The 27,408-nt window shown below is 59.9% G+C and overlaps 3 protein-coding genes across 9 annotated transcripts in view; 2 read left to right on the top strand and 1 right to left on the bottom strand.

The window, feature by feature from the left end:
- ZFAND2A (zinc finger AN1-type containing 2A) overlaps positions 1-5,332 on the top strand; it is a 66,957-nt gene extending 61,625 nt beyond the window's left edge. For 4 of the 6 annotated variants that reach the window (XM_085016301.1, XM_005655064.4, XM_085016298.1 and 1 more), the window contains one exon: positions 1,649-2,636. In XM_085016301.1, the coding sequence (XP_084872427.1) occupies positions 1,649-1,804 (156 nt within the window). In that variant the 3' untranslated portion in view covers positions 1,805-2,636. Of the gene's footprint in view, positions 1-1,648 lie in introns of all 6 variants that reach the window. The other 2 variants (XM_085016299.1, XM_003124245.5) reach the window with 1 other exon arrangement.
- Positions 5,333-7,058: 1,726 nt separating this feature from the next.
- LOC146404312 (uncharacterized) lies at positions 7,059-13,722 on the bottom strand. The gene is made up of 3 exons (XM_085016196.1): positions 13,652-13,722; positions 9,999-10,808; positions 7,059-9,825 (listed from the first exon to the last, which is right to left on the bottom strand). The coding sequence occupies exons 1-3, from the start codon at positions 13,720-13,722 to the stop codon at positions 9,282-9,284; spliced, it is 1,425 nt and encodes a 474-aa protein (XP_084872322.1). The 3' UTR covers positions 7,059-9,281.
- A 10-nt stretch (positions 13,723-13,732) lies between these two features.
- The window catches only part of C3H7orf50 (chromosome 3 C7orf50 homolog), a 94,794-nt gene continuing 81,118 nt past the window's right edge, over positions 13,733-27,408 (top strand). For both annotated transcript variants that reach the window (XM_085016294.1, XM_013987679.3), the window contains exons 1-2: positions 13,733-13,845; positions 22,407-22,527. In XM_085016294.1, the coding sequence (XP_084872420.1) occupies positions 13,757-13,845; positions 22,407-22,527 (210 nt within the window). In that variant the 5' untranslated portion in view covers positions 13,733-13,756. The remainder of the gene's footprint in view (positions 13,846-22,406; positions 22,528-27,408) is intronic.

The following is a 27,408-nucleotide window of genomic DNA, read 5'->3' as shown; positions in this document are numbered from 1 at the left end:
GCGCTGGCCTCCAGCTTGCTTGTCTGTGCCTCCCTTCAGGGCGCTGGGCTCCTGGCTGGGCGCCGCGGGGCCCATGCGCCCATGTGCTGGACCGTCGCTGCTGTCCCGGTGCTTTTTGTAACACCCTGTGGCTGGTTTCTTTCCGGCCGAGGCCCTGGCGGGTTTGTCCTCCTTCGGAACGTCTGTCCCCGGGCCCTGGGCCTGTGGCCGGTTCCCCGTCCTCGACCAGAGTCAGGTGGGACCTGCCCCTCAGGAGGCGGCCTGTGACTTTGTGGTCCCCCTCCCGCCCCCAGCTGGAGGTTTCCGGCTTCCCCGGGGCCCCTGTCCTGTTGGGGTGGCTTTCCTGAGACGTGCCCGTCACTGCCCGAGCTCAGGACACGGGCCGTGAGACCTGCTCGCCAGGGACTTGGCTTCTGCCAGGCGTACATCACGCTGTCTAGTCGTGGGTCCCGCCCGGCTTCTGGTTAATAGAGCCGACTTGCATCACGTTAAATACAGAAGTGGGAGTTCCTGTCCAGGCTCGGTGGCTAATGAACCCAACTAGTACGTATGAGCACGCAGATCCGATCCCTGGCCTTGCTCAGTGGGTTAAGGATCCCGCGTGGCTGTGGCTGTGGTCTAGGCCGGCGGCTACAGCTCCAATGGGATCCCTAGCCTGGGATCCTCCAGATGCCACAGGCGCGGCCCTAGAAAAGGCGAAAAAGACTAAATAAACAAATCGATTCAGAAACGCACTTAGGGAGTTCCCGTCGTGGCGCAGTGGTTGACGAATCCGACTAGGAACCATGAGGTTGCGGGTTCGGTCCCTGCCCTTGCTCAGTGGGTTGACGATCCGGCGTTGCCGTGAGCTGTGGTGTAGGTTGCAGACGCGGCTCGGATCGTGGGTTGCTGTGGCTCTGGCGTAGGCCGGCGGCTACAGCTCCGATTCGACCCCTAGCCTGGGAACCTCCATATGCCGCGGGAGCGGCCCAAAGAAATAGCAAAAAAAAAAAAAAAAAAAAAAAAGAAATGCACTTAGGACGGGTGGCCTCGGGCTGGAGCGGCGGCGGCTGCGCCTCTGCCCTCGTCGCAGTCCTTTCTTTGCAAGCCGGCCCCTTCTTCCCGGTTCCTCCCACCACAGTCCTGCTGCTGTGTTTGCTGGGCCCTGAGCCCTCTGGAAGCTCTTGGCAAAGACCTGCCCGGCCCGGCTCCTCCGGCGCTGGGGGCGGAAAGGGACGCGGCCGGGTCGCCCGCTCTCCTCGCCGCCTTCCCCGCAGACCCCGGGAGCTGCCCCGTCCTGCGCCCACCGTCCCCAGGGCCCTGTTGCCGGCTCCCTCGGGCCACGCAGGATGCCCCCTGCTCGGCCGCCTTCCCTCCCCGCCCGGTCCCCTCCTCCCCTCCCCGGGCCTGGCTCCCTGTCCTGAGGGCGCTTGTGGTCGTCTCCCGTGAGTCCCCCCCAGATGCTGCCCCCGCGCTGGCCCCTCGTTGGACGTCTTTGTCCCCTCGGTAGCTTGTCTCGGGTCACCTGATGGATGTCTCGGGGGCCCGGGCGTCTCCGTGCCGCCGGGTGCGAGCTGTTTCTGGCCTCGGTGTCCCTGGGCTCTCGGGGGCTCGCGCGGTGACCGCCAACGGAGGCGGTCGGGACACTGAGGGGACGGTGTTTCTTCAGGTGTTTAGGCACCGGTGCTCCCGAGGCGGCTGCAGGAGGAAGGAGGTGCTGCCGGTGGCCTGCGGCCAGTGTCACGGCAGCTTCTGCATCCAGCACAGACACCCGCTGGACCACGGCTGCAGCCGCGAGGGCCGCCCGCTCAGCACGGCCGGGTGAGCGGCGAGTCGGCTCCGCGGGCGCCGGCCGACGTTCAAAGTGGATCCGGGCCAACGCGGGCTCGCGTCCCTGCTTTTGCTGCGACGGTGCCGCCGGAGCCCCGCCGGCCTCGTGGACGCGCCCCCCCCCCCCCCAGGGCTCTTCGTCTTCCTGTGGCCTCTCTCTCTGAGCTCAGTGTCCAGCCGTCCCCTTTTATAACGACACCAGTCGTGGGAGCTTTGGGGCCGCCCGCTCCACTGTGAGCCCGCCCTGCCCAGTTACCTGTCCAGCGACCCTCCCTCCAAACACCGCCCCGTCCTGGGCTCCCGGGTGTAGGACCCCACCCCATCCTGTGACGGGCAGTCCAGTCCCTCCACGGGTGCTGGCCCCCAGGGACGGAGCCTGTAGGCGGTCCTGTCACTTCTCGGGGACTTCCTCATGTGGCCTGTGCCGGCACTGGGCCGGGGGTTCCCTCGAGCCGTGCAGGTGGCTTTCTTGGTGACAGATGAGGGACTGGGCGAGTGCCACCCCTGCCTTTCTGTGCTGGAGCTGGGCTGCACAGCCTCGTAGCCGAGCCCTTGGAAGCAGGAGCCACCCCTGGGCTTCCTGACCTCCAGATACGGACGGGGGGTGGGGGTGGGGGGTCTGACCTCGAGCAGCTGTCGCCCCGGAAACAGGAGCAGCTCCGTCCAGCCCAGGGTGACCCAGAGTCGCTATAGCTGGTTTCAGAAGCAGTGCTGTCTGGCACATCTTTTATACAATCAGTGTGTTGTTTTTATATGATCAAATGCTTGTAGTTTAGAAACAAGTTCTTGTTCCATGTCAGGTCGAAAATAAAGTGGCATTGATACGACTCCGTGTTGACACTGGCCTGTTTGTACACGCTGGGCGCTTGCGGGTGGAGCCTGCCTCTAGTGCCTGCGTACCTCTCACAGGGAGCAGCTCTGCCTTGGGGCGCGAGGGCCAGGGGCCCAGCCTTCTGGAAGCTTCTGTCACGTAAACAACCAGCAGCTGATCACCCTGTCTCCCCTGTGTGGCTTCTGTGGTGACTGGCTGTGCCCAGAAGAGGCGGGGCTGCCACCGCCCTGTCCAGGGCCTTGTCCAGAGGCGGCCCCAGCCCTCCACTTCCGTTCCACCGACGCTCGGCCCGTGACCACCCGCGTGCAGGTGGGCAGGAGAGCCCTCTGCTCCTGGAACCCGGGGTATCAGGAAACGGGACCAGATAAAATGCCCTCCCATTTGGGGCCCGAACGTAACCCCCAAGACCTCCGTCTCCGCACATCCAGGCAGTTACGTCTCTCTGGTTTTATAGCCTCAAGACACACTGGGGGCCGGGGGCTTGTCGTCAGTTTCCTTCTCCAAGCAGGTGGCAGCAGCTCCACGCCTTGGTGTCTTAGCAGTGGCCTTAGTTCTGCACCTGTGGTCCTCCAGCTGCGCCAGGGTCCCACAGGGGTGGTGAGGACAGTGCTGGCCCCACCCCCAGGGCCCCCGATTGCATTTCCAATAAGTCCTGCTGATGCTGGTGCTGCTGGTCTGGGGACCACGTGGCCAGAGCACCTGCAGCTGCTGTCCGTGTGGTGCCTCCAGCCACGAGCGACGGGGAGCGTGAGACCAACCAGGGCCACCACGCTGCTGCTTTCAGTATGTTTGGACTTGAGGACGTGAACCTGCATTTCCTTGTTTTGTGGCATCTTGAGTACGGATCAGGGCTTTCTCATGAAAGGCTCAAAACGAGACTCCAAAATGCTAGGATGCGAAGACAATACCAGAGAAAAAGTAAAATATCGTTAAAAATATGGGCAGGTTTAAAGGGTGTTTTGGTATGATGAAGTCTTAGCTGTTTTTAAATTGTAGCTGCTAAAAATTTTAAAGGTGGGTAGGAGACTTGCATTATGTTTCTGTCAGTGCTGTTGGGGGGGGGGGCGCGCCTGAAGCGTAAGGCTAGTGGTCGAATCAGAGCTACAGCCGCCGGCCTACACCGCCGCCACGCGATACTGGGTCCAAGCTGCATCTGCAGCCTCTGCCACAGCTCACGGCAGTGCCAGGTCCTCAACCCACTGAGCGAAGCCAGGGATCAGCCCCGTGTCCTCGTGGACACCAGTGGGGTTTGTTACCACTGAGCCACAGCGGGAACTCCCTGTTAACACTGTTCTTCTCGATTGTCCAAAGTACAGGACAGAACGACCCCGCGTTTTATCAGGAGCCACCGCCTTAGGCATCCGCTCAGGTTCCCGTCCTCGCTGCGGAGGGAGTATTTCGGCGGGGTTAGGACATTTCTGAGACACTACTCTGTCCCTTAAACCCTGTGTGAACAGACGTTGAAATGGCCAGCAGGGGTGAAAGGCCGGCAGGGCAGCGCTGGCCTCCGGGAGCCCCCGTTCACAGAGGTCTCAGTCCCGGGCTCCCTGCTGCTCCAGGCGCTGCCCCAGCACATCCTTAGGCCGCAGGCTTTGGTGGCCCTGGGTTTACCGCCCGCGGGCGGCCACTGCTGTGCCGAAAGGGGGCGCACCTTGCTGGGAGCCACAAAGTGGCTAAGAAGAAAAATCCCACGTGAGGCTTAACTGTGAGCAAAGCTACAGCAGAGGCTGAAGAATCTGAAGCTGCCAAGCAGTTTCGAAGAATCCCCCAGCTGATCCTGTTTAGTAAAAATTCCTGAAATATGATTTTCTCTCCTATTCTTGCGCTTCTTTTCTGTCTGACGTTTATGTGTGTTGTGAGTCATTCTTGGCTCATAATATGGGAACCTTCTCAAATTCCTGAGGCTTCACCCAAGCATGGGCCATTACCTACTTGTCTAATAGGTTGAAAACAATTGAACTATGCATAAAGAACTTTCCTAAGAATGGGAAGTTTCCTTTCAGAGGAGTAATAGGAAATATTACACAGAACTGCCACGTAGGCCTGGGGATTTTGTTGGACTTTGGTCCGTCCCCATGGAGACAGATTAGGGGGTGGTTTGGGTGTTGCTCATGGCCCAACAATTGTGAATATTATAAGGCAAGATATTTTTTTCTACAATAAACGCTACCTGTTGGGACCCAGCAGGTAGAAATTATTATTATAACTGGCAAGATTCTTTTGATGTATAGATTTTATAATTAATAAAGATTTCTATAATAAGGTTTATTTAAGACAGCTTATGTTCCCACAACCTGCTAATGGTCTGAGGTCAGCCTGACCTTGAAAGCAAGCCACGTGTGAATACCCCACTCCCCGTCAATGGCTGTTCATGCCTGCTAGAGGAGCACAATAGGTAGCTTGAGGCAAGAATATCTATCACCTTATGCCAAATCATTGTTAAAGCAAAAATTAGATACCTATTATTCTGCTTGCTATTTACTTATTTTCTAAGAATAAAGTACAGTTTGTACGTATTTTCTATGTAATCCTTATTTAAAATCTAAAACTAAAAGAATAGTTTGGAATAATAAATTAGCATGTATTGTTTTGTATAATCGTGCACAAGAGTAAAATGTATAAAAGCTGGCGCTCTCCTTTCAATAAACGGGTCACCTGCAGCACTTGCTGGGGGAGTTGGCTCCAATTCTTTCCGAGCCTGTTTGTAGCCCCTCCTGCTCGTCGTCTCCTGGCTGCTGGGGCTGGACCCCGGCAGCACCTCAGTGGGGGGGGGTGCCGAGTTGCCTCCAAAACGGCATAGCAGCTTCTTCCCCAACAGCTTTTTGCCCGCGTGCGCCAGCTGTTGTACTGTTCCGTGTTTGCCTGATGTGGAAACTCGGAGCCACTGTACTGTCATTGGCACATTTTTCATGAGAGAAGGCGAGCATCCCCTGAGAACTGCCCAGTCCCGGGAGTTCGAGGGGGTCAGCTGGTGTGACCAAGGGACAGGGAGGCCACGGTGCAGTTTGTTTTATTTAGGGCTGCACCCGTGGTCCATGGAAGCTCCCAGGCTAGGGGTCGAGTCAGAGCTATAGCCCAGGCCTGCACCCCAGCCACAGCCACAGCCACAGCCACGCTGGATCCTTGGCCCACTGAGTAAGGCCTGGGATTGAACCCGTGTGCTCCTGGATACTAGTCAGGTCTGTAACCCTCTGAGCCACAGGGGGAACTCCCACAGTTGCAGTTTAAATTGTCATAGTGCCGATACTGGGAGAAGTTCGGAGTATTCCTTCTGCAGGGTCACAAGCTGCGTGCGTTTGAGAGGAGGCTTAGCGGGAAGTGGTGTGTCCCTGCCTTCTTCCCCCAGGTGGGGCGGGAGGCAGAGCTGCTGGGTGCTCTGGCCTGTTTGCAAAGCAGAGGAGGTGGGCGCGTGGTACAGCCTTTGGCTGCAGTTTCCTCACCTACAGATGGAGCCGCGGGTGGGACTGGGGTGGGGAGTGATGCCTGAGGTTCTCCAGGCCCCCGCAAGGAGAGGGCCCAGAAGCACAGGGCGGGAGGGTGTGGAGGCTATGCCCCAGGGCATCACCTCTGCCCGGCTTTACTGAGAGCGAGAGGCTGGCCTTTCTAGCCAGTTCCCGGGTCCTGTGAGAGGGCCTGGCTGCTGGAGAGTGAGGGTCACTAGATGAACCTGCGCGTTTTCTCTCCGCGTGCAGGGGGGGGCCCCTCCCTGAGGCCCAGCAGGTGCGCGGCCGCGGTACCAGAGGCGCCCACGAGGTGGCACCAGAGGGCCTCCCGAGAGGCGGGAGAGCGTCGACTGGACCTTGGTTCCCAGCGGTCGGTCCCTTCGCAGTAAGAGGCCCCGGGGGTGTTTTAAATGTATTAACCTTCCCGATTCACTCTTTGCATGAAGCCTCTGACCTCATCTGAAAGGTAGGTTCTGAGATGAATTCCTGAAATGTTCCTAAATTACAAGTTTTACGCTTAAAAATGAGCACCTTGGCGGATTCCCCTTGTGGCTCAGCGGACTCGAATCTGAGCGGTCGGTATCCATGAGGACGTGGGTTCGACCCCAGCCTCGCCCGGTGGGTTAAGGATCTGGCGTTGCTGTGGCTGTGGTGTCGGTCAGCAGCTGTAGCTCCAGTTCAGCCCCTGACCGGGGACCCTCCACATGCCGTGGGCGCGGCCAAACGAGCGCCTTGGACATTGACTCAGCGCTGCAGGTGTTGCAGGGTGCTGGTGTGCTGGGGGAAGAGCGGCGAGAGGAGGAAACTGGTCTGCCTTTTCTGCTGGGTCTGGTGTGAACGTTCCCCAGGTAAATGTGGATTTGTTTTGCTTTATTTCACTGAACGGATATAAAAATAGCCATCACGGTTTGCTGAAGAGCTGAGAGGAGCGGGTCGGGGCTGTGAGAGGAGCTGAGTGTCGTGTAAAAAGCATGTCTGCTGTCGTTTTCCGTTTCTTCTGTGAGCTCCTCCTCCCTGGCGCCAGGGAGATGCACGTCTTTAGGAGCTACCCCCCCGCCCCCCCATCTGCAGACGAGCTGTCCCTGGAATACATTAGCAGCTACGTTTTCTTTTGTAATAAATGCTGCAAGAATTACCTTTTTAAGATGGTCTTTTCAAAGTAAAACTAGAGTTGTCTTATGGTCCAGCACTTCCACTCCTGGGCAGCTGTCTAGAAAAGATGAAAACTTGCATTTGAAAACACACACACACACACACACACACACACACACACCCCGCCGGTGTTCACTGCAGCACTAGTCACCACAGCCGAGAGCAACCTACATGTCCGTTGTGAGAGGACTAGGTAAAGAAGGGGTGATGCGTGTACACGATGGAATACTATTCACCCCTAAAAAAGAATGACATAATGTCATTTGCAGCAACATGGATGCCAGCAGAGATTCTCCTACTAAGTGAAGTAAATCAGAAAAAGACAAATACCATATGTTATCACTTATATGTGGAATCTAAAATATGACACAAATGAATTGATCTACAAAACAGAAACAGGCTCACAGAGAAGAGACTTGTGGTTCCAGGGTTGGGTTGGAGGGGATGGATCGGGAGTTTGGGATCCGCAGAGGCAAACGATTAAGCACAGATGGATAAACCACCAGTGGATGTAGCTCAGGGAACTATGTTCGGTATTCTGTGGTAAACCCTAAGGGAAAGTCTTAACTTCAATAGCATCTTTTTCAAAGCCCACGCCAGCAGAGAGCAGCTGGCTGCTCTCACGTTCTGGAGAGTTCTTTCTTCCGAACGAAGCGAAGCTCCCCTTGTACCTTTACACACACGTGGCCTGGAGAACAAGATTGATTTGCACGGTCACCGTGTCCATCACGGTCAAGGAAGAGCTTGCAGGACCCCGGGCGAGAGGGACAGCCACGGGCGGCGCCTGCTGTCGCTCTGGGCACTGCTGTAGTGTGGGTTCGATCCCTGGCCGCAGAACTTCAGGTGTGGCATAAACCAACAAAAACCACCTGGAGTTCCTGCTTCTAGAGTGAGATGAGCCAACATCCCAACCTGGAACGTGGTCTATTGGCCAGTCTGTGAGGGGCAGACACTTCCATACCCTGCTGGTGGGGCGCCAAATGGCCCGAGCACCAGAGAGGAAAATTTGGCAACAGCTGGCAAAACTAGTGTGTGCTTAGCAACCCCCCTTCCAGGAAGCCACCCTGGCTTTACCACCACCCACATGCGTTCCCTGCAGCACCGTTTCCACCTGCAGAGTCGGGGACAGCTTCGTTTGCCCTCCTGCGGACAGGGGTCGAGTGAGTGGCGGCGTTCACCGCCCGGCCCACGGAGCCCTGTGAGGCTCCACCGACCGTGGGTCCTCTCGTTGGCGCGAAACATGCTTCTGGGTAAGAAAGAGAGGAGGTAACCAGCCGTGCGTCTGCTTCCTTTTGCTACAGGAAACACAGGATGAGCCGGAAGCCAAGGACCTGGGAAGCTCCACCAGCAGGAAGGGAACAAGCATTTTTTATTGTTAAAAACACATAAAGTTCAGGAGTTCCCTTCCTGGCTCAGTGGTTAACCACCCTGACTAGGATCCATGAGGATGTGGGTTCGATCCCTGGCCTTTCTCAGTGGGTTAAGGATCCAGCATTGCCATGAGCTATGGTGTACATCGCAGGTGCAGCCTGGATCTGGCGTTGCTGTGGCTGTGGTGTAGGCCTGCAGCTGTAGCTTCGATTCGAACCCTAGCCTGGGAACCTCTGGAAGCCACATGTGTGGCCCTGAAAAACAAAAACAACAACAGGAACACAAAGTTCACAATTTTAAGCATCTTAAAGTAAACCACTTAGGGAGTTCCCACCGTGGCTCCGTGGTTAATGAATCCGACTAGGAACCATGAGGTTGCGGGTTCGATCCCTGGCCTTGCTCAGTGGGTTAAGGATCTGGCATTGCCGTGAGCTGTGGTGTGGGTCGCAGACGTGACTTGGATCCCGCGTTGCTGTGGCTCTGGCACAGGCCGGTGGCTGCAGCTCCGATTCGACCCCTAGCCTGGGAACCTCCATATGCCGTGGGAGCGGCCCTAGAACAGACAAAAAAAAACACCGGTGAATCATTTAGCACCATTTAGCACATACACAATGTTGAGCCCCCCCATCTGGTTCCAGAACATTCTCATTCCCCCCCAAAAGAAACCTTGTATGTTAAAGTTCACTCTTATCCCGGTACCCCCGGTCTCCTCCTCCAGCCCTGTGACCACTCTGGATTTGCCTGTTCTGGACAGTCCCTAGAAATGGGGCCACACACCATGAGGTCCTCCCAGAGTGGCTTCTTTGAGTGTCACATCCATCAGAACGTCCTTCCTTTTCATGGCTGAGTAACAGTCCATTGAGTGGGGGGACCACATGTTCCTTCTCCATCAGCCAGCAACAGGCACCAGCGGCCCAGAGGAGCCAAACCCCAGAGAAGGGCAACGCCCGGAACATCAGGTAGCCATGCACACAGGGTAGGGTTGACACTGGCCCTGGGGCCTGGCTCCCCTGTCCCAGTAGCCTGCTGGTGTCCAAGTAGTGAACGCAGTGCTGGCCAAGTCCGCTTCCCAGGAGACCCAGGGCACGCACAGACGCAGCCGAAGCCGTGGTCACTCCGGGTCTCGGAATGAATCCAACGCAGCAGCACCATGGGACGGCTCCTCCGAGGTTAGGTTCCGGTTCTGTTCCTGATCCCTGGGGCCTCTTGCTCCCGAGCCTGTGGGACCCCAGATGCGCTGCTCTGAGCTGCCGTGTGGAGAGGCACGCGGCAGGCACGTCTGGGCGACCGCAGCCCCACACCCTCGGAGAGTCCTCCCAGCAGCCAGGTGGACCCCCCCTCCCCCGACAGCCTTCCCACCAAACCGCAGCCCTGTGGACGCCTTGCCCCACCTCGCCCAGAGCCTGCGAGGTAGTGTGTGTTGTTTGCAGCTGCCACGTTTTGTGATCACTTGTTGTGCAGAAATGGAGAACAAACATCCGTCACGAAGAAACAGCCGTGCTTCCCGGGCTTGGCCCTTGGCGTCTGGACGCTGCAGAGACCCTCTGAAGGTGCGCACCAGCCCAGCACTGGGGACCTTGGGAGTCGGCCGGGCGTGAGGGGCCGGAGGCAGAGCTCGGGCTGGAGTCGAGGCGGCTCTGCACTGGCCAGCTGACCTGGAAGGTCCAGCAGCGCAGCCTCGGCACCGGCCCCCAGGGTATGGACCACAGCGGCGGGCCAAGGAGCTCCCGCTGGGCAGTGGATCGGGCAGAGCCGAGCCCCTGACCTCGGACCCCACATTCGCACGTGATGCGGGGCTGCGGGTCGCACCCGCGTCACCTGCGCCGCTCATCTGGGTCGTGCTATGATTCGCATGTCCGCAGGTTCTCCAGCGACGCCAGCGGAGCTCGAGGGGGCCGCGCGGGGCCCTGCGCCCCCCCAGCGGGCCGGGCGGGGGTCGCTCCCGGAGCCTGACGTCGGAGCGCAGGAGGCCCCGCCCCCACGCCGCGCTCGCGCCCACGTGCCGGCCGGCGGCTGAGTCACGCCTGCGCGGAAGAGCCGCTCCCGCCTTTCCCGGGTCTCGTCGCGGGAGCGCCGCGAGCCTCCCGCGGCCGCTGCCTTCGTCTTTGTCCGGGAGCTCCCCCGAGCCCCTGCTCTCCCGGAGGTGCTTCTGGGGCCTCTCCTCCTGCCTCTCTGCCGGGCTGCAGGCCTCTGCGTCTCCGCTTCACCCAAGCGAGCCTGGTTTGGTAGCAGCGGGAGCGGCTCGTTCTCAGATCCAAGAGGCTCTGCTGGGTTGAGGGTGTGACGCTGAGAGTGGTGGTTTTCCTTGGTTTTCCTTCGCATTGTGTTGTCCCTTTGTGTACACAGTGGTCTTCCGTTGAGAACTCGTGATATGTGATCGGCTGTAATTTGGGGCATAGGATAGTAGGGTCCTGTAGGAAGCCCTGACGTGTTCTTCTTTCAGCAGGCTAGCTGCACCAGCACTTGATCCTCAGTCACTTAAATGCGGTTCCAGACATGGAGATGAATTGCAGACGGATTTTATGGAGTCCCTTCCAGGACTGCTGTTTGTATTCATGCCTCCAGTGTAACCTTTCAGGGTTTCAACCGCAAGATGCGACCACTTGGTAGCCCTAAGCCCAGGAGACTGTCAAAATCTGGGCGTTCTCATCGAGGCTCGGTGGTTAACGAATCCGACTAGGAATCATGAGGTTGTGGGTTCGATTCCTGGGCTTGCTCAGTGGCTTAAGGATCCACTGTGAGCTGTGTGCAGGTTGCAGTCTCGGGTGGGATCCCGAGTTGCTGTGGTTCTGGCGTAGGCCAGTGGCTACAGCTCTGATGGGACCCCTAGCCTGGGAACCTCTGTGTGCCCCGGGAGGGGCCCTAGAAAAGGCAAAAAGACCAAAAACAAAAAAACCCTGTCAACATCTGTTTTCAGGTTCTCAAGTCTTTCAGCTGTTCCTTGCAGAACTGATTGGCCCGAGTGAAAAATGACTATAACTGTAAGGCTTACTTCTCTGGGCTTCCTTCTTTTCCTCCTGTTTGTTGGTTCCATAATATTTCACTGTAAAATGAGCCCTCTGATGTCTTGACATAGCTCGTTTTTTTGTTCTCTGTATTTGTTATGCATATTTGACTATGTTTAAAGCTGCTCTCTATGAGAGGCTGATCTGAAGCGCCTGGAGCAAACTTGGGTTCACGGCTTTGTGCAGTGAAAACAATCTGTTGAAAGCAGATTGGGTTAAACCAAAGTGCGGTGTTTTCTGTGGGCACCAAGCAAGACGTCCAGGTAGCTAGTGTTCAAAAGACCCAAACTCCTTGAAGGCTTTAGGGGAAAGGTCTTTCAGAACACGGGTGAGTGAGGGGGTTTGGGGTGTGTGTGAGGTCATTGGGATGCAACATCATCAACCTTCTGGTTCCACCTGGTTTGGGGTCTGCACACTTGCAGGCAGTATGAGATTCATTTCTTCCACCTGGCGTGGGTTTCAGTCTCTGCAAAACAGCTCAAAGAACATGGGTCAGAATATTACCTACAGCCCTGGAGGAGGAACTAAAGTTCCTTGATTTTTGTTTTAGGGCTAAGCTATTTTGTCTTGCCTGACTATCTTCATTTATTTTTGCATTTTTCTCACTTAACTGATTAAATTTTTTGGAACTGGAAGTTCCGGTTGTGGCTCAGCAGTAGCAAACCGGACTAGTATCCCTGAGGACTCATCTTTGATCCTTGGCCTCATTTAGTGGGTTAAAGATCCCACGTTGCTGTGAGCTTTGGTGCAGGTCTCAGATGCGGGTTAGTTCTGGCGTTGCTGTGGCTGTGGTGTAGCTGGCCAGCTCTGATTCGACCCTTCGCTCGGGAATTCCACATGCCTCAGATGTGGCCCTAAAACAAACAAAAACAAACCTTTTTGGACCTAGAAGGCCAAGGAGGCTCAAGTTTTCTATATGGACAAGAGGCAGGTGGAGGCCATTGGGTAGGGGCGTTGTGGGGTGGGAGTCTGTTGCATTCCAGGAAGCTGCCATAGAGTCCTGCTCAGTTGCATGGCAAATTACCAGAGCTAAAAATAAAAGCAAAAATTAAAAAAACTACATCAACGCTTCTGTATATTTAAGCTTCTGGATGAACTTTTTTTCCCTAGATGGTCGTGAAGTCCTCCAGAGCAGCTGGAAAACGGAATGGCTTTTCCTGGAGTCCGTAGCGTTGGACGTGCTTGCACACATGGTTCAGAAACTCTACCCCCAAGTGTGTGCCTTATAGACTCTCACGTGTGTGAACACAGGACCAGCAGGGGCTCTGGTATAATGCGGCCAGATTAGAAACTGGCTGGCCTTAGAGAGTGGAACTAAAGAACCCTGCCTGGCTTTCCTATCTCCCATATCGAGAACCTTCCCTTGATAGCATAACCCCGTCCACCTGTCTCCTCCACGTGGTCTGCAGCTTAAATGTCCCCACAGGCCAAGTCTCTTTCTTCCCTTTCTCAGTGTTGGGACTATGAAGAAATCAACAACGGTGTAACCCCTCAGTTTCACTGGCAGTGGGTTGCCTCAGACCTCAGATACCCCGCGAGGTCAGGCCCACCTCCGCCTTCAACCCTCACCCCAGGTGACCTCACCTGGACTTAACAGGTGTCTGCATGCACCTCCGATGCATTGGGAACCCTGGCGCACAGGTGTAATGCGGAGATTGCACAATCTTGCTCCCACTTTTAAGTGAAAGCAGTTAAAAATCTACCTCTGGAGTTTCCCTCCTGGCTCAGCGGTGACAGTCCCCACTAGTATCCATGGGGAACGCAGGTTTAGGCCTCACTCTGTGGGTTTAAGGATCCTGCGTTGCCCTGAGCTATGGCATGGCTGTGGTGTAGGCCGGCAGCTACAGCTCGGATTCGACCCCTAGACCAGGAACTTCAAATATCCATGGCTAGCGGCCCTAAAAAGACGGGGGGGGGGAAATCTATGTACATTTTTATCTTGTTCAACATGAACCCCGGTGGAGCAACGGGCCTGCGCAGCTTCGAACTGGGAGGTCCCGCACGTGGAGGGTTGCCTGGCAACCGCAGGCTCCGGGCACCAGCGGCGCCCAGCAATGACGCCACCGGCGCGTCTGGTCGCGTCCCGGCCCTGGCGGCTACCGCTCGCCATTGGCCAGCGGGGAGACGGAGGCGGGCCTCAGCCAATGGGGGGGGGGGGTGCAGCTCCGGAGGGCGGGTCCCCGTTACCTGGGCGCCGCGTCTGCCGGAAGCCGGCGCTGGAGGCCACGCGCAGGTAGGCGAGGGGGGCGGTCTGGGGCCCGCCCCACGTGGGTGCGAGGTCTCCGGGGCTGGCGGGTGCGCAAGGAGGGCTGGGCGCTTCCCCGGTCGGCAACCTGGGGGGAGCGCGGGATCCCGAGCGCCGGCCGCTCCGGGCCTTCCCCACTGCTCGGGGGTGCCTCCCGGTTGTCCGCAGTGTTGGAGCTGAAGCAGCCCCGGCCCAGCGAGCCAGGCTTGGGGGTGGTTGGGGTGCGGTTGATTTTGCTTAGCCCCGCAGGCGGCGCCGGGCCGAGGAGGGGAAGGGAGGGAAGCTCTGGAGGAGGGTCCCAGCAGAGGGGGGGGCCTAACCCGATTTAGGTATTTCACTAGTCCTTCCGGACGCCGAGTCGCACGTGGGATGGAGGGGCCGGGGCGGAGGCCGCAGACGAGTTGGAGGCTTTTGAATAATCCAGGGGAGCGGGGCGGCTGGACCAGGATCCTCAGGGTAGAGGCCGTGAGGGGCCACTTCTGGAGGTGCTCTGGATGCGCCAACGGGGTTTACCGTGGCGTGGAAGGCTGTGCAAGACGGGAGTTGTGGGTGACACCAGGGTGTTAGCTGGAGCTGAAAGCGGGATTCCACCACGTGACCATTCTTGGGGGGGAACAGACCGTGCAGGAAGGTCAGGTGTGCAGAGGACGGTGGGGTGTGGATTGGACCCCTCCGTTGAGAGGGTGTGTGTGGGTGATACACACCTGAGCAGAGAAACCTTTAGCCCAAGGGTGGTGTTTCCAGCCACAGGGCCTGAAGAGAGGGAGGGGCTGAGCCTCCGCCCCTTCGGAGTCGGGGCGCAGGGTGCAAAGGGGTCGGAGAGTGGAGGGTGCCTGGGAAGCTGAGAGGAAAGAGCAGGGGAGATGGGAGGGACCAGTCGTGTCCGTTAGATCCACTCGGTGACTCAGAGATAAACAGGACCGGCTGTACTTGGTTTTGCTGTACTTGGTTTCAGGCGGTGAGGTGGGATTTTTGTCAGTGACCACAAACAGGGCAAGGCTGACCTGAGGCCATAGGGAGGTGGCGGCTGTGCTCAGGGAGTCGGGGTGGAAAATGACCAGAAGCATGACCGGGGCTGGTCTGTGGGAAACCCCCCTGGGCTTGCTGGCTGGTGTTCAGGAAAATGGGGCTCCTCCTTGACCCCAGAGGCTGAGGGAGCAGGCCCGTCTGCAGGTGTTGGCCGGATCCTTTGGCAGCCTGGATTTTTCTCAGGTGCTTTTCAGGGGACCTAGAGTCGCTGTTAAGATGTGGCCTCGAGCTGCTGGAAACTGCTTTTTTGTTCAAGTCTTTTCAGGCCCAGGTGGAGGCCTAGAGAAGGGCTCAGGGAGCCTGGCTGGGCTCTGGTCAGGAGCGTGTTAGCGCCTGGCTGTCATTGGTGGTTCTGGTCACATTGGGTGGGAGGGTGGCTGGAACGGAGTTCGAGAAGGCACCAGCGGACTGTGCTTGAGGGTGGAGGATTTCCTACTCTGACACAACGGATCTGCAGCATCTGCAGCACCAGGTTGCAGGTTCAACCCCCAGCCTGGCACAGGGGGTTAAAGGATCCGGCATTCCCGCAGCTGCAGCGTAGGTCGCAGCTGTGACTCAGGTCTGATCCTTGGCCCGGCAGCTCCATGTGCCTCAGGGCAGCCAGCAGAGAAGAAAATAAATAAAAGGAAGAGGGCGGAGAGCCTGTGGAAAGGGTTTTGGATGTGGGAACTTGCAGTGGGTCTTGTAGAAGGAGGGGCAGTGGATCCCGGGGGTGATGGCCTTGGCATTGGCGCCACAGCGAGGCGAGGTAGTGGGAGGCTCCCGGGAGCAGCTCAGGGCTCTGGAGTGAAGGTCCCCTGCCAGGAACAGGGGAGGGCAGCGGGGAGGAGGAGTTGACGGTCGAGAGGCTGAGAGGTGGGGAGAAGCCGCTGAGCGGGGCTGTGGAAGTGCTGGGCAGCCCCGAAGGTCCCTCAAGCCTGGGGTCCTGAATTTGGACCAGGTTCTAGACTTGGGGTTTGGCCAGGCAGGGAGCTGGGAGTGTACGGGCGGGATTACAGAGGCAGACCGTGCCGGTGAGGTTGTGGGCGTGGGACTGAGGGGTGAGGGCTGTTGAAACACGTAGGGTCACTGCGTTGCAGGGTCCGGCGAGGCCCACGGCTCCCGGAGCTCAAGGGCGCTGGAGGGTGTGAGCTGGGGAGATGGGAGGGGGGCCCCATGGGAGGGGTTGGGGTTGCAGGGTTTCCAGCCTGACCAGTGGAGTGAGGGCGTGGGGCTGCGTAGAGGAGCAGAAGCAGGAGGCCGCTCCTCTGAGTGGGAACCTGGACTCGTCCTGGGTCAGGGTGGCCAGGGCACAGCTGCCGTGCTGGGCAACCCCTGGATCATGTCCCGGCATCTGCCAGCACCCCACACAGGTGGCCCGGGTGTGAGGGGACCTCGGGGCCCCCAGTGATAGCTTCCGATTGGAAAAACTGTTCACCTGCGGGCTGTTCAAAGGCCCCGTGGTGGAGTTTTCCAACCTGGCGCCCCGGCGGCCTCAGCCTGGTGGTGCTGCCCTGCCCTCCTGCTGTTGGTCTGACCTGGGTTATCGCTCTCCTTCTGGTGAGGTTGTTTGATACACAGGACACTTTTAACTTTTTTTAAGGCCACGCCTGCGGCATGTGGAAGTTCCCGGGCTGGGGTGGCAGCGGAGTCCCGACTGCCAGCCTGCAGCACAGCCACGGCCACGCCAGATCCGTAACCCACTGAGCGAGGCCCGGCATCAGACCCGCATCCTCATTGATACTAGTTGGGCTCTTAACCCACTGAGCCACAGTGGGAACTCGCGCTGAACACTTTTGAGTGCATATGTTAGGTTTCTTTCTCTTGTTGGAGAAATTGCTGGAAAGTATAAAAGACGAAAACATGCTTGTCATTCTCCTCCCTGAGCGGCTCGTGTTCTGACGTATGACCTTCTCGTTTCTTTCTCCGCACGCGCCTGCGTGTGACTGAGGAACGGGGCTTGTGTGTGTTGCACATACGTGGGTCCCCAGCCCGTCTTTTCTCTTCACGTGGTCTCCCGGCCGCACCCCACGGAGGCCCTGGTCACCGCTGTCCTGGCGTCTCTTGGGTTGCCTGGCGCAGAGGCCTCCCCTTCCGGGCCTGCTGGGCGCAGTTACGGTGGCGGCGGCGGCGGCTTTGCGGCGTTAGAGGCACCATCAGCCTCTGTCGTGTCGTCGTCGTCCGCACAGAAATCTCTGCCGCCATCACCTCGTTAGGCAAATGCCTCGCCGTCGAGTCCCTGGGCCAGAGCTCTTGATCTGCGTCATGAAACCCCCTGTAGACCGCTGTGCCCTGTGCCCTGCGCCCTGCAGTCAGCGGTTCGTGCTAACGGGCTTCCCTTCACTCTGGCTCACGCCGCATCACACAAGCTTCACGCTTCATGCCATCAGACGGGCTGGGCGATCAGATGCGCCGGGCCGTGTGGCTGCCCCCCAGGTGCGGGAAGGAGGCGGCGGGTGGCCACTCCCCGCCCTGCTCGTCCGAGGCAGGCACAGCTCAGTCTTCTCACTCCTCCTCCTGGAAGGCCTCCCACTTTCCCGAATAACGTGCAAATTGTGACTCTTTTTTGACGTACCGATTTTAGGCCCGTAACTTTCCCGATCGATGCCCCTTAGCTTCTTCATCTGCCCGCCTACCTGCCTGCCTCGCCGGTCAGCAGAAGGGACGTCGGGCACCTGAACCGGGGCCTGGCGCTGGGGGCGCTCAGTAAACAGCCTAGTGACAGGTGGAACGCTGACTCGTTTTCTCTCTCTCTCTCTTTTTTGTCTTTTTAGGGCCGCACCCTCGGCCTGTGGAAGTTTCCAGGCTAGGGGTCGAATTGGAGCTGCAGCTGCCAGCCTGCACCTCAGCCACAGCCACGCTGGATCCAAGCTGTGTCTCGCCCCACACCACAGCTCCTGGCAACGCCGGATCCTTAACCCACGGAGCGAGGCCAGGGATCGAACTCGTGTCCTCATGGATACTGGTTGGACTTATTACCACTGAGCCTCAGCAGGAACTCTGGAACAGGGAAATCTTAAGTTGGTGCTGCTTATAGAAATGAACCAAAATCACTGGGGTTTTTGCAGAAAGGCCCGTGAGAAAAGAGAGCCCAGGGAAGGGTCTTCGTGCTGACCCCAGGCCAGCTGCGACCACCAGAGGCTGGTGGTGAAGTCCAGCCTGGCTGGTGGGCGCGCCGGACACCGTTGATGGCTTCCAGCAGCCACGAGTTCGGCAAAAGCACTTTCCCTCCTTCCTTCCCTGGCTCCAGGCCTAAGCTTCCACGAGCCTGCTTCTGTCTCTGACATCTGCTTGTTCTGAACACTTGGCCTAAGTGGGATGACCCGGGTTAATCCCCCGTGACCAGCTTCTCTCTCGCCGTGTTCATGAGTTTCCTGGTGCTGGAGCAGGTGTCTGCCCGCCGACCTGTTTCTGGCCGAGCAGGAGGCCCTCGTGTGGATAGACGCGGGTGTTTGTCCCTCCGTCGGCGACGTCTGCCTGACGCGGCTGCGAGCGGGCGTGTTCAGGTTTTGCGGGGCTCAGTTCCCGGCCTGACCGCCCCCACCTGCCCGGGCGCGCAGGAGCGGCCGCGGCCGGGGCCCGTTTCCCTCAGGAAGGGCCGCGCTCAGCGCCTCCGAGTGCTGGTCGCCCCTTCGAATCTCTCCTCGGGGCACAAGGTCCCCCCTCTGCTTGGAAGGCGAGTCGTTGCCTTTTCTGCCGAGTCGAGCTCCTCGCAGCACGTTCAGTCGGGACCCAGGCCTTGTCCCTGGCGTCTGACCTGCAGACGCGTCTCCTGCTCTCTGGGTGGCCTCTCTCCTCTCTCGGTGGCGTCATTTATAGCACAATCTTTAATTGTGACCCGTCCAGTGTCTTTTTTCTGTTTTCCTTTTCTTTGCTGCTCATGTTCTCGGAGCCGCGGCGAAGGAACTGTTGCCTCTCGCAGGTCCTGAAGACGCTCTCCTGTGTCTTCTGAGGGTCTTAGCGTCTTCGCTCTTACGTTTAGGCGTTGATGCCTCTTGCGTAATTTCCGGGTAAGGTGTGAGCTGGGATCACTTACATTTTTCTGCATGAGGACGTGCGCTTGTCTCCGCAGCAGGTGTTAATAAGACTGATGTCCCCTTGTCCCCGCAGCAGGTTTGAGACGGGTCTTTCCTGCTGGCCTGGCCCTCGTTGCACCCCGGCTGACCGTCCCCGTAGGGAGCCGTTATCGTCTGTAACAAACAGCCATTGTCTGAGCGAATGCGTCACCGCCTCCCGCAACTGTGAACAGAAACCTTTTCATACCGTGGAAAAAACTTCCCCTCCTTTTTAGCAAATAGACTTAGTGATTAAACTTAATCACTTTCGGCATGGCTGTAGGTTTACATTAACTTATGGTCACGGGCGAGTAAATATTTGCTGCCCGTCGCCGACGAGGTACCCGGCCGGCCCCGTTCTCTGCCTTTGAGAGCCCGTGTGTCAGCAGCCTCCCTCTCCCCGCCTTCTGCTTATGCTGCCAACTGAAATCTGCCCCTCGGGTTTGGATCCCGTTGAAGATGAGGCGCCGGCCTTGGCGGACTCCTCGCGCCGTCGTGTGCTCCCGGCGCCCGCGGCCTCGGCCGCTCACAGCCCCGCGGGGCGGCTGGGCCCTGCGATGCTGGTCGGGCCTGGCCGAGGGCGTAGCTTGAGGCCCTGCTCCAGCCTTCGCGTTCCTGCCTGCACGCGGGGACTCTTGCAGAGCGCGCGCGCTCTCTGTCTCTCTCTCGAGACATCTGGGCCCCGGGCCCTTTGTGCTGTGGGCGGGCTCTTCGCCGTCGCCGTGTCCCATGGACCGTCTCCTGCATTCTTTTTGCAGCACAGTCGCCCTCTTTTTCAGCTCCCGAGCTGCATGCGGGCAGGCGCCTGGCACCGCCTGGTCTGGCCTGGGGTAGCCCTGGCACCTACCTGCTCAGCCCTCTGGAGCCAGGGTGACCAGCCCGATGCACAGGGGCCCGTCTGGGGTGGGGCTGCTGGCAGCGGGTACTCGTGCTTCCTCCCTGGCTGACATCTTGATGTAACTTGTCCTTCTGTCCCCGTGGACGGTGTTGCTTCGGGGTGTCTCTGTCTCAGCCACCAGTGATGCTGACGCCCCTCCCCCTGGGAGGGTGGGAGGGCAGGCGGCCCAGCTCCGGACTCCCCTCCGTGGCCCTCCCTCCCCCACCTGCACCCCTTGCCCCTTTGGACGTCACCTGGCACAGGGCCTTTGCACCTGCTGTTCCTTCCAGTTGCACACGCCTCCCCCAGCTCGTCACACTCCTCTGTTGGTGGCCGGCCCCTCCAGGCCTCCCGTCCCCGCGCTTGTCTGCCTGCCTCTCTGGTCACCTGCTCCCTGACTCGGGTTTTACTTTCTCTGCAGCCTTTACCTCTGCGTAAAGGTGTCCCTCCCGTGGTTCAGCAGGGCTGTTTCATGAGATTGGGGCTCTTCCTCGCCTTGCCGGCTGCACTGCTCAGCCTCCGCTGGGCCTGTCAGGGTTGGCGCTCGAGAGACACCTGCCGTGGACGTATTTTTGAGCATCTGTGCGTAGAGTCTAAAGCGGCTTCCGGTGTCAGGAAGGAGGCGTGGGGTTTGTCTCCGCACCCCCCCCCCCAGCCCTCGATGGAGTGTCCAGAAGGTGTGACACGCTGTCACTCGCCCCCATCACTGAGGGGGATTCCTCTTCACTGGTTGGTGCTGAAGCCGAGTGGGGTTTGCACGAGCTGCACCGTGGGAGGCTCGCGGTGCAGCCGCTGGGACAGAAGCTGGCTCCTCCTCGCAGCTCCTTTTGGCTCCATGCGCAGCAGGGGGGGCGGGCGGGGGCAGGAAGATCTCTCTGCTGGTGCAGCACAGGCTCCCAGGCTGGGCCCATCTCCCCCGAGGCTGGGCCTGGGGCCCCCCTGCACGGTCTCCCCCCCCGCCCTGCTCCCCCACCACATTCTGGAACCTGCACCTTTCCCCCGGCTCCCCCGCCGTCTGGTCCCACGAAGAAGTCGGTTTGGGAATCTTTCGGACCCTGTGTGTGGAGGTCTGGATGCCGCTTTGCTCGAGGGAGACGAAATCCGGCGTGCTGTGGACCTCAAGTCACTGCTTCACGTGCCCAGTCAGTGCTGCGTCTGTAGTCCGAGGCCACCCCTGCCTGATCACAGCCACCTCTCGCCATGGGTGACGGAGGCCCTCGTAGCTGCAGGACGGTCACCTCCAGCCCGGGTGGGGCTGCAGCCCCCTGGTTGACAGGGAGGATGAGTTGGGCCTTCATAGTAGAAAACCGGGATTCCCCATCGTGGCTCAGGGGAAACGAATCTGACCAATAGACATGAGGACGTGGGTTCGAGCCCTGGCCTCACTCAGAGGGTTAAGGATCCGGTGTTGGCATGAGCTGTGGTGTAGGTCACAGATGCAGCTCGGATCCCACGTTGCTGTGACTGTGCTGTAGGCCGGCAGCTGCAGCTCTGGTTCGACCCCTAGCTTGGAACCTCCATATGTCACAGGTGGAGCCCTAAAAAGACAAAAGAAAGAAAAAAAAATCAGTGCTGAAAACAGCCAGGGAGTAGGTAAATGTTTGTGATTTTCACTTCTGGAAAATTTTGATACTAAACATGGTATTTCTCTTACTCGTCAAAGCTTGTGTCCTGTTGAGTTCGGAGCAGAATATGGGATCCACGTGTGTTGCAGCTACGTTACGTAAAACCTCAGAAAAAAGACAGCAAATGCCAGAGTGTGAAACCGGTTGTTCGTGGGTGATGAAATGAGGGGGTTTGACTTAAAAATGATTGTGGGCCAGTTCCCGTCGTGGCGCAGTGGTTAACGAATCCAACTAGGAACCGTGAGGTTGCAGGTTTGATCCCTGCCTCGCTCAGTGGGTTAAGGATCCAGCGTTGCCGTGAGCTGGGGTGTAGGTTGCAGACATGGCTCAGATCCCGAGTTGCTGTGGCTCTGGTGTAGGCCGGCAGCTACAGCTCCGATTCGACCCCTAGCCTGGGAACCTCCATGTGCCACGGGTGCAGCCCTGAAAAGACAAAAAGAAGAAAAAATGATTGCCGGAGTTCCCGTTGTGGCTCAGCGGGTTAAGAACCCTACATAGCATCTGTGAAGATACAGGCTTGATTCCTGGCCTTGCTCAGTGGGTTAAGCATCCAGCATTGCCATCATCTGCGGTGTAGGTCACAGATGTGGCTTGGATCCAATCTTGCCATGGCTGTGGCGTTGGCCTCACCTGCAGCTCTGGTTCGACCCCTAACCCGGGAACGTCCGTGTGCCACCGGTGCATCTGTAAAAAGAAAAAAAAAGGTTATATATTTGCCTTACTTCCTGGAATACCTTTACTTCTTTTATAATGGAAGGGTGCCCTCCCTCTTCATTTAAAAACACACAAGGCGTTCCCGTTGCGGCTCAGTAGTAATGAACCTGACCAGAAACCACAAGGACACAGGTTCGATCCCTGGCCTCGCCTAGTAGGTTAAGGATCCGGTTACTATGAGCCGTGGAAATAAAAAAAAAAATAAAATAAGATCATCACATGGCCTGAGAACTGGTTGCCATGTGTTTAGAGTTTACGTCTCTGTTGCAGGATGGCAAAACAGAAGAGAAAAGACGCAGGAGTGACAGAGAAAAAGAGCAAAAAATTGAAGACATCGGCGAGAGAGATGCCGCCGGCCCCCGCAGCCCCAGCGGCCACTGACGAGGTCCAGGTAGGTGCTTGCGGGCGCCACGGGGGCCTCGCCTGGCTCGGCCCCTGGCGGGAGGGCTGGGGGTCCTGCTGCAGGTGTCAGGATGGGGCGGTCCCCTGTGGCCGTGCCCAAGGCCTTCGAAGCGCAGCCCGAGGGCCCGCGAGCGGTCCGTCCCCCGGCCTTGGAACTCCAGGGCGGCCTTTCTTTGGCCACCAAGCCTGCGGCGGCGGGAGCTGGGCCTTTGGGCCGCGCCCAGAGGGAGGGCCCTCCCCGTGGCGATGCGTGGGCCGTGGCAACGTGTGGGCCGTGGCGGGCGGTCTCTTCTTAGGGGTCCACCCGACAGTGTGGGTTTCGGGCGTAGCAGGCGGGTGTGTCCGCGTACACCTGTCTACCTGGGTCTGAGTGTTGACAGTTTTCGTCTGCGTTGAGCGGTCTGGACGACTCCCGGGCGCAGCTCATCCCAGCAGCGGGCCGTACCTCGTGCCGCGACGGTCCCTGCAGCCTCGGGGGGCTTTTGGTAGGCACGCCTCCTGTGGTGCGGGTGCCGAGGAGCTGCCCGTGGGGGAGGCAGGCCCGCGCGGCCTGGTCCCCGGGTCCCGCGGCCCGTGTAAGGCCCCGTGACCACGCGCGCTTTTCTCAAACACAAGGGGAGTGTTGCCGGAGCCGCCTGCGGTCGTTTTTTGGGTTTTTGTTTTGTTTTTAACTGCGTGAATTTTAGTGCGTTCGCAGCTGTGCCATGATCCTCACAGCCTGGTTTTATAGCATCTGCAGCCCAAACCCCCGTGCCCGCGCCCGCCTTCTGCAGTTGGTCCCGTGATTAGGAGCCGCTGTTGAACGGCTGATGACAGCAATCCAGAAATGAGAGGGTCACGTCAGCCAGACTGAGGGCGCCCCCTGGAAGCCTGCCTCCCGGGGACAGGAGCTGCCCTGGAGAAACAGGGTTTTCAGCAGGTTCACGTCTCGTCTGAACCAAGAACCTCGAACAAGGCAGGGTCACATCTCTTCGAGGGTTCACAGAACAGACCAGAGCAGGCGCGTCCAGCGTGCGCAGGTCCAGTGTGGCCTTGGCACCTAGGAGGGGCCTCATCCTCGAAGGACCACCGCGGTGTCGCAGGAGGGGACGTTTATCTGTAACCTGAGCATGCCCTCCTTTGGCCAAGGTGCCCCCCCTTTTCCCTCGAGCCACACCCATGGCATATGGAGGTTCCCAGGCTAGGGGTCTAATCGGAGCTGTAGCCACCGGCCTACGCCACAGCCACAGCCACTCGGGATCCGAGCCACTTCTGTGACCTACACACAGCTCACGGCAACGCTGGATCCTTAACCCACAGAGTGAGGCCAGGGATCGAACCTGCAACTTCATGGCTCCTAGTCGGATTCCTTTCCGCCGCGCCACGACGGGAACTCCCAAGGTGCCCTTTTTGCTGGTAACTGGAGCCCAGGCCGCACACTGGCAACTTAGTTGCCATAGAACGCGCCTTCACACGTGTCAGCCAGAGCGACGTCCTTGTGTCTCAGTGTGAAATTCGTCGTAACCTGCCTGTCAGGACCCCCCGTTCCGCCCCGACTTCCCAGATCGTTCTTTCTGGGGGAAGCAGGTGGGAACCTCGACTTGGCGGCGGTTGGTTTGCTGCGTTTGTGACTCAGACAGGCCGGTGTCTCCCACTCCGCCTTCTTTGTGTGCGCCGGCCCGGACGCGCTGGTCATGCTGGGGGGCGCGCAGCATCCCTGTGGGGGGGCAGCCGCTGTGGTCAGGGCCCAGGGCTGCGCTCCTGTAGGCACCTGCGGGTGACCGGGGGTGTGCGCCCAGTCTGAGGACCGTTGGCCCAGACTCCCGGGGATGCCACGTGGCCATGTGAAGCACTGCGTCCTCGCACCCTGGCAGCGCAGGCGCCGCAGAGGTGAGGCAGGTGCAGGACGCTGCCGAGGGGGCGCTCCGGGGGGCCCTGCCGGGCGTCGGGGAGGAAGCCAGGCCGGCACTTGGCCTCACCTGTCCAGGTGGCCCGTCCCTGCCTTCTCTCTGGCCGAGAGCCCTCTGCTCATGTCCTGCCCTTAGACGCACCAGGTCAGCAAGCTGGGCCCTCATGCTTGGCCCGTCCTTGCTGTCCTCGCCTCGCCGGCTCTTAGCCAGTCCCTGCGTCCCCCGGCCTGGCCTTGCTTCTCCGCCCCTGCAGCCCCGGTTCTGTTGGCCTGGGTCCAGGTCGCAGGTGGAAACTCGTGCTTAGAGCTCTTTGGGTGTGTGAGGTGTCCGGGCCCAAGTCCCCCCGGAACCTCCATCGCACGTGACTTTCCTGGGCCGTTTCCAGGCGTCCTGCTCTCCCTGGACGCCTCCACCTTGCGCCTGGACTCCAGTTCCCTGGGCCACCAGCCGCGTCGTGAGCTTCCAGGCTTGTCAGCACTCCCCGCGTGCCGGCTGCCGGCCCCTGGCAGGACCCACGGACAGGGTGGGTTCGTGATCGGTCCCGACACAGCTGAAAACCCCGCCGTCGGAAACGGCGTTCTTGGTTACACTCGCTCGTGTCTCGAACGTGATTGGTTGTCGTTCTCTGAATACCCGTGGATCAAAAGAAATTTGGAAAACAAGGGGAAGGATGCTCAGGTTTGTTGGTCTGTAACCCGTGGACGGGGCCCCTGGGGAGTCACACGCCCTTCTCAGCTGTGGTCCGAGGGGGCGCACAAGGCGGGGCGCCCGGGCCAGGACGGCAGGGCTCGTGGCCCCTCTGCCGTGGACACAGTGCCAGGTGCGCGGAGGCTTCTGGGTTGGTGCCCACGCGGGCCATGCTGGGCCGGGGCTGGTGTCCGGCAGGCCCCTCTGGTTGGGGCCGGTCTCCGGAGGAAGTGGGGACCCTGCGGACCACATCTGGCCTGTGCATCCGGACGCCTGCACGGCTCGCCTGCTCTCGAGGGACGCCGCTGACCGCGGGGTCTGGGGGGCGGGCTGGAGTCTGGAAAAGTACTGTGCCGCCCCCGCTTGTGTTGTCCTCCCGGAAACGCCCGTCCAGGGACCCGTGGGTCCCCCGGCCGTCACTTCCCGCAGCACAAGCCCCTGCGCCTGAGGGGCTTGAGCGTCCCCAAGTGGTGACATTTGTGGCCCAGGGTGGCCTCTCACCCTGGGAGCGCCGTGGGGGCAGGCCCGCGGCCTGATGGCGACCTGTCCCCGTCCCCTCCCCCAGCGCCCTGGGGCCTTGTCCACCGGCTATGACGTGGGTTCACCTGGGACCCCCGTCCACCTCTCACCCCCCAGCCTTTGCCGTGCGGGGCTGTGTGTGCTGGAGCGGTGGGCAGGAGGGTGGCTTGCGAGGTCCCCCAGTGGGGGCCGGGTCCATGTGGCCGACTGCTGGTCTTGGGGAGGCCCTGGCCCCGTGCTTGCCCTGGTCCCTGTGCTGCCACAGGGGCCTCCTCTGCAGGGGACGGGCTGCCTCCCCCTCCCCGTGAGCCCGGGCTTCGGGCTGGACGGACACGGCCGCTCCTGTCTTCACGTCCCTGGGCCTCCGATCTCAGCTCTGACGCAACAGGCCCAGTGAGCGTGTGGCGGTGCGGGGTCTGCCAGGGCCTCCTTGGTCTTCCCTGGGACAGCACCCCAGGCGCTGAGCCACACGGGTGGGCGCAGAACAGCCGTCCTCCTGGGGGCCAGTGTCTGCCCGCCTGGGGCATCTGGGCTGAACTGGCTGCTGCCTAGAGGGGGGGCCCGTCCCACCCCCGCAGGTGCTTGGCTGGGTCTCGGTCCCACGAGTCCCTTATGACGGCGCGGCAGGCTTCCGTGACGTGTGCACCTAGACCTCAGCTTCTCGGCGGCGGCCCTGGGAGCCCAGGGCCCGGGCGTGGCTGCGCAGCCCCCAGGGAGCTGGCCGACGGGAGGGGCCAGTCCCGGCGCGGCCCGGGCGGCTGGGGTAGAGGGGCCCTCCCTCGGGCTCCTGCCCCTGTCCCTCGAGGAGACAGGCCTGAGGGGTCCCCCTGGCCCAGCCTCAGGCGTCTGCTCTCAGCGGCAGGCGCTGATGTGGGGGACCCGACGGTGTCGCGTTGGGGGTACCGTCTGGGGAACGGGGTGACGAGGGCCTCCTGGCGGGACGGGGCCGCCGTGCGGAGCCCGCGGGGCCTGGGCGGGCATCCTCGTGGGCTCTGCGGGGACGGCGCGGGCCGCAGGGCGGCCGAGCTGCTCGACAGGACCCCTCCTCCTCCATCGGGGCCGAAGCGCAGGAATCAAGCGCTTTATGAAAGCGTCGCCCGAGGTCGTGACCTTCGTGGCCCTGAGAATCCGCTCGGCGGGATGACCTCATCCCCGTGGCATCCCGCCCGCCCGGGCTGCTGCGGGCCTGGCGGCGGCCCCGGGACAGGGGCCGCTGGGGGCGAGGCTTTGCTGGCTCCGCGGGCAGCGCGCTGGGCGCCCGAGCTGTTTTCCCAGCAGCAGTTCCGTCTTGCACGCTTCCTTTCCTGTTTGTGAGTCCGGAGTGCTCGGCGGCCCCAGGGCCATAACCTGTGGCCTGGGGGCTGAGCGGGTTGGGAGCGGGCGGGGAGCCCCTGCCCACTGGGGAGCCAGCCCCTCCCATCTCCCCGCCTCCCTTCCTCCGACTCGCCACGGGGTCCCGGCTCGGGGCTGTCTTGGATGTGCCGGAGCTTTGGTGGGCAAGGCTGTCCGGGCTCATTTTCTGGGGCTGGCACGGAGCGTATGGCGAGGGAGTGTTTGTCTTCTTCGTGCGAGGCAGGCACCCCCCCGCCCCCGCCGGTCGTGGCCAGGGCTCCGGGTACCCTGTGTGTCTGCCAGCAGAGTTTTTCACCTGATCTTCAGTGGGTGTGGTCGTGTCCTAATGTGTGTGCGTTTTTTTAGGACAGTTTTGAGGTGTAATTGACTAGACTGTACCTATTTATTTATTTATTGTCTTTCCAGGGCTGCACCCGAGACTT

The sequence above is a fragment of the Sus scrofa genome, chromosome 3, assembly GCF_054392235.1.
Source record: "Sus scrofa isolate SSC_HxYL_T2T_F1_AM1 chromosome 3, Sscrofa_HxYL_maternal_Yorkshire_Landrace_v2.0, whole genome shotgun sequence".
In the NCBI taxonomy this organism is placed as follows: domain Eukaryota; kingdom Metazoa; phylum Chordata; class Mammalia; order Artiodactyla; family Suidae; genus Sus; species Sus scrofa.
The sequence above is the reverse complement of the archived record's forward strand: the minus strand, read 5'-3'. Positions and strand labels throughout refer to the sequence as shown.

Excerpts from the sequence above, each read along its gene's own strand:
- LOC146404312 (XM_085016196.1), bottom strand. The coding sequence starts at position 13,722 with ATGGCGAGCGGTAGCCGCCAGGGCCGGGACGCGACCAGACGCGCCGGT. Across the intron at positions 10,809-13,651 it reads GTCATTGCTGGGCGCCGCTG|CGGAGACGCAGAGGCCTGCA; the intron begins GTGCCCGGAGCC and ends GCTTGGGTGAAG. Across the intron at positions 9,826-9,998 it reads CCTCGCAGGCTCTGGGCGAG|GCTCGGGAGCAAGAGGCCCC; the intron begins GTGGGGCAAGGC and ends GGGGTCCCACAG.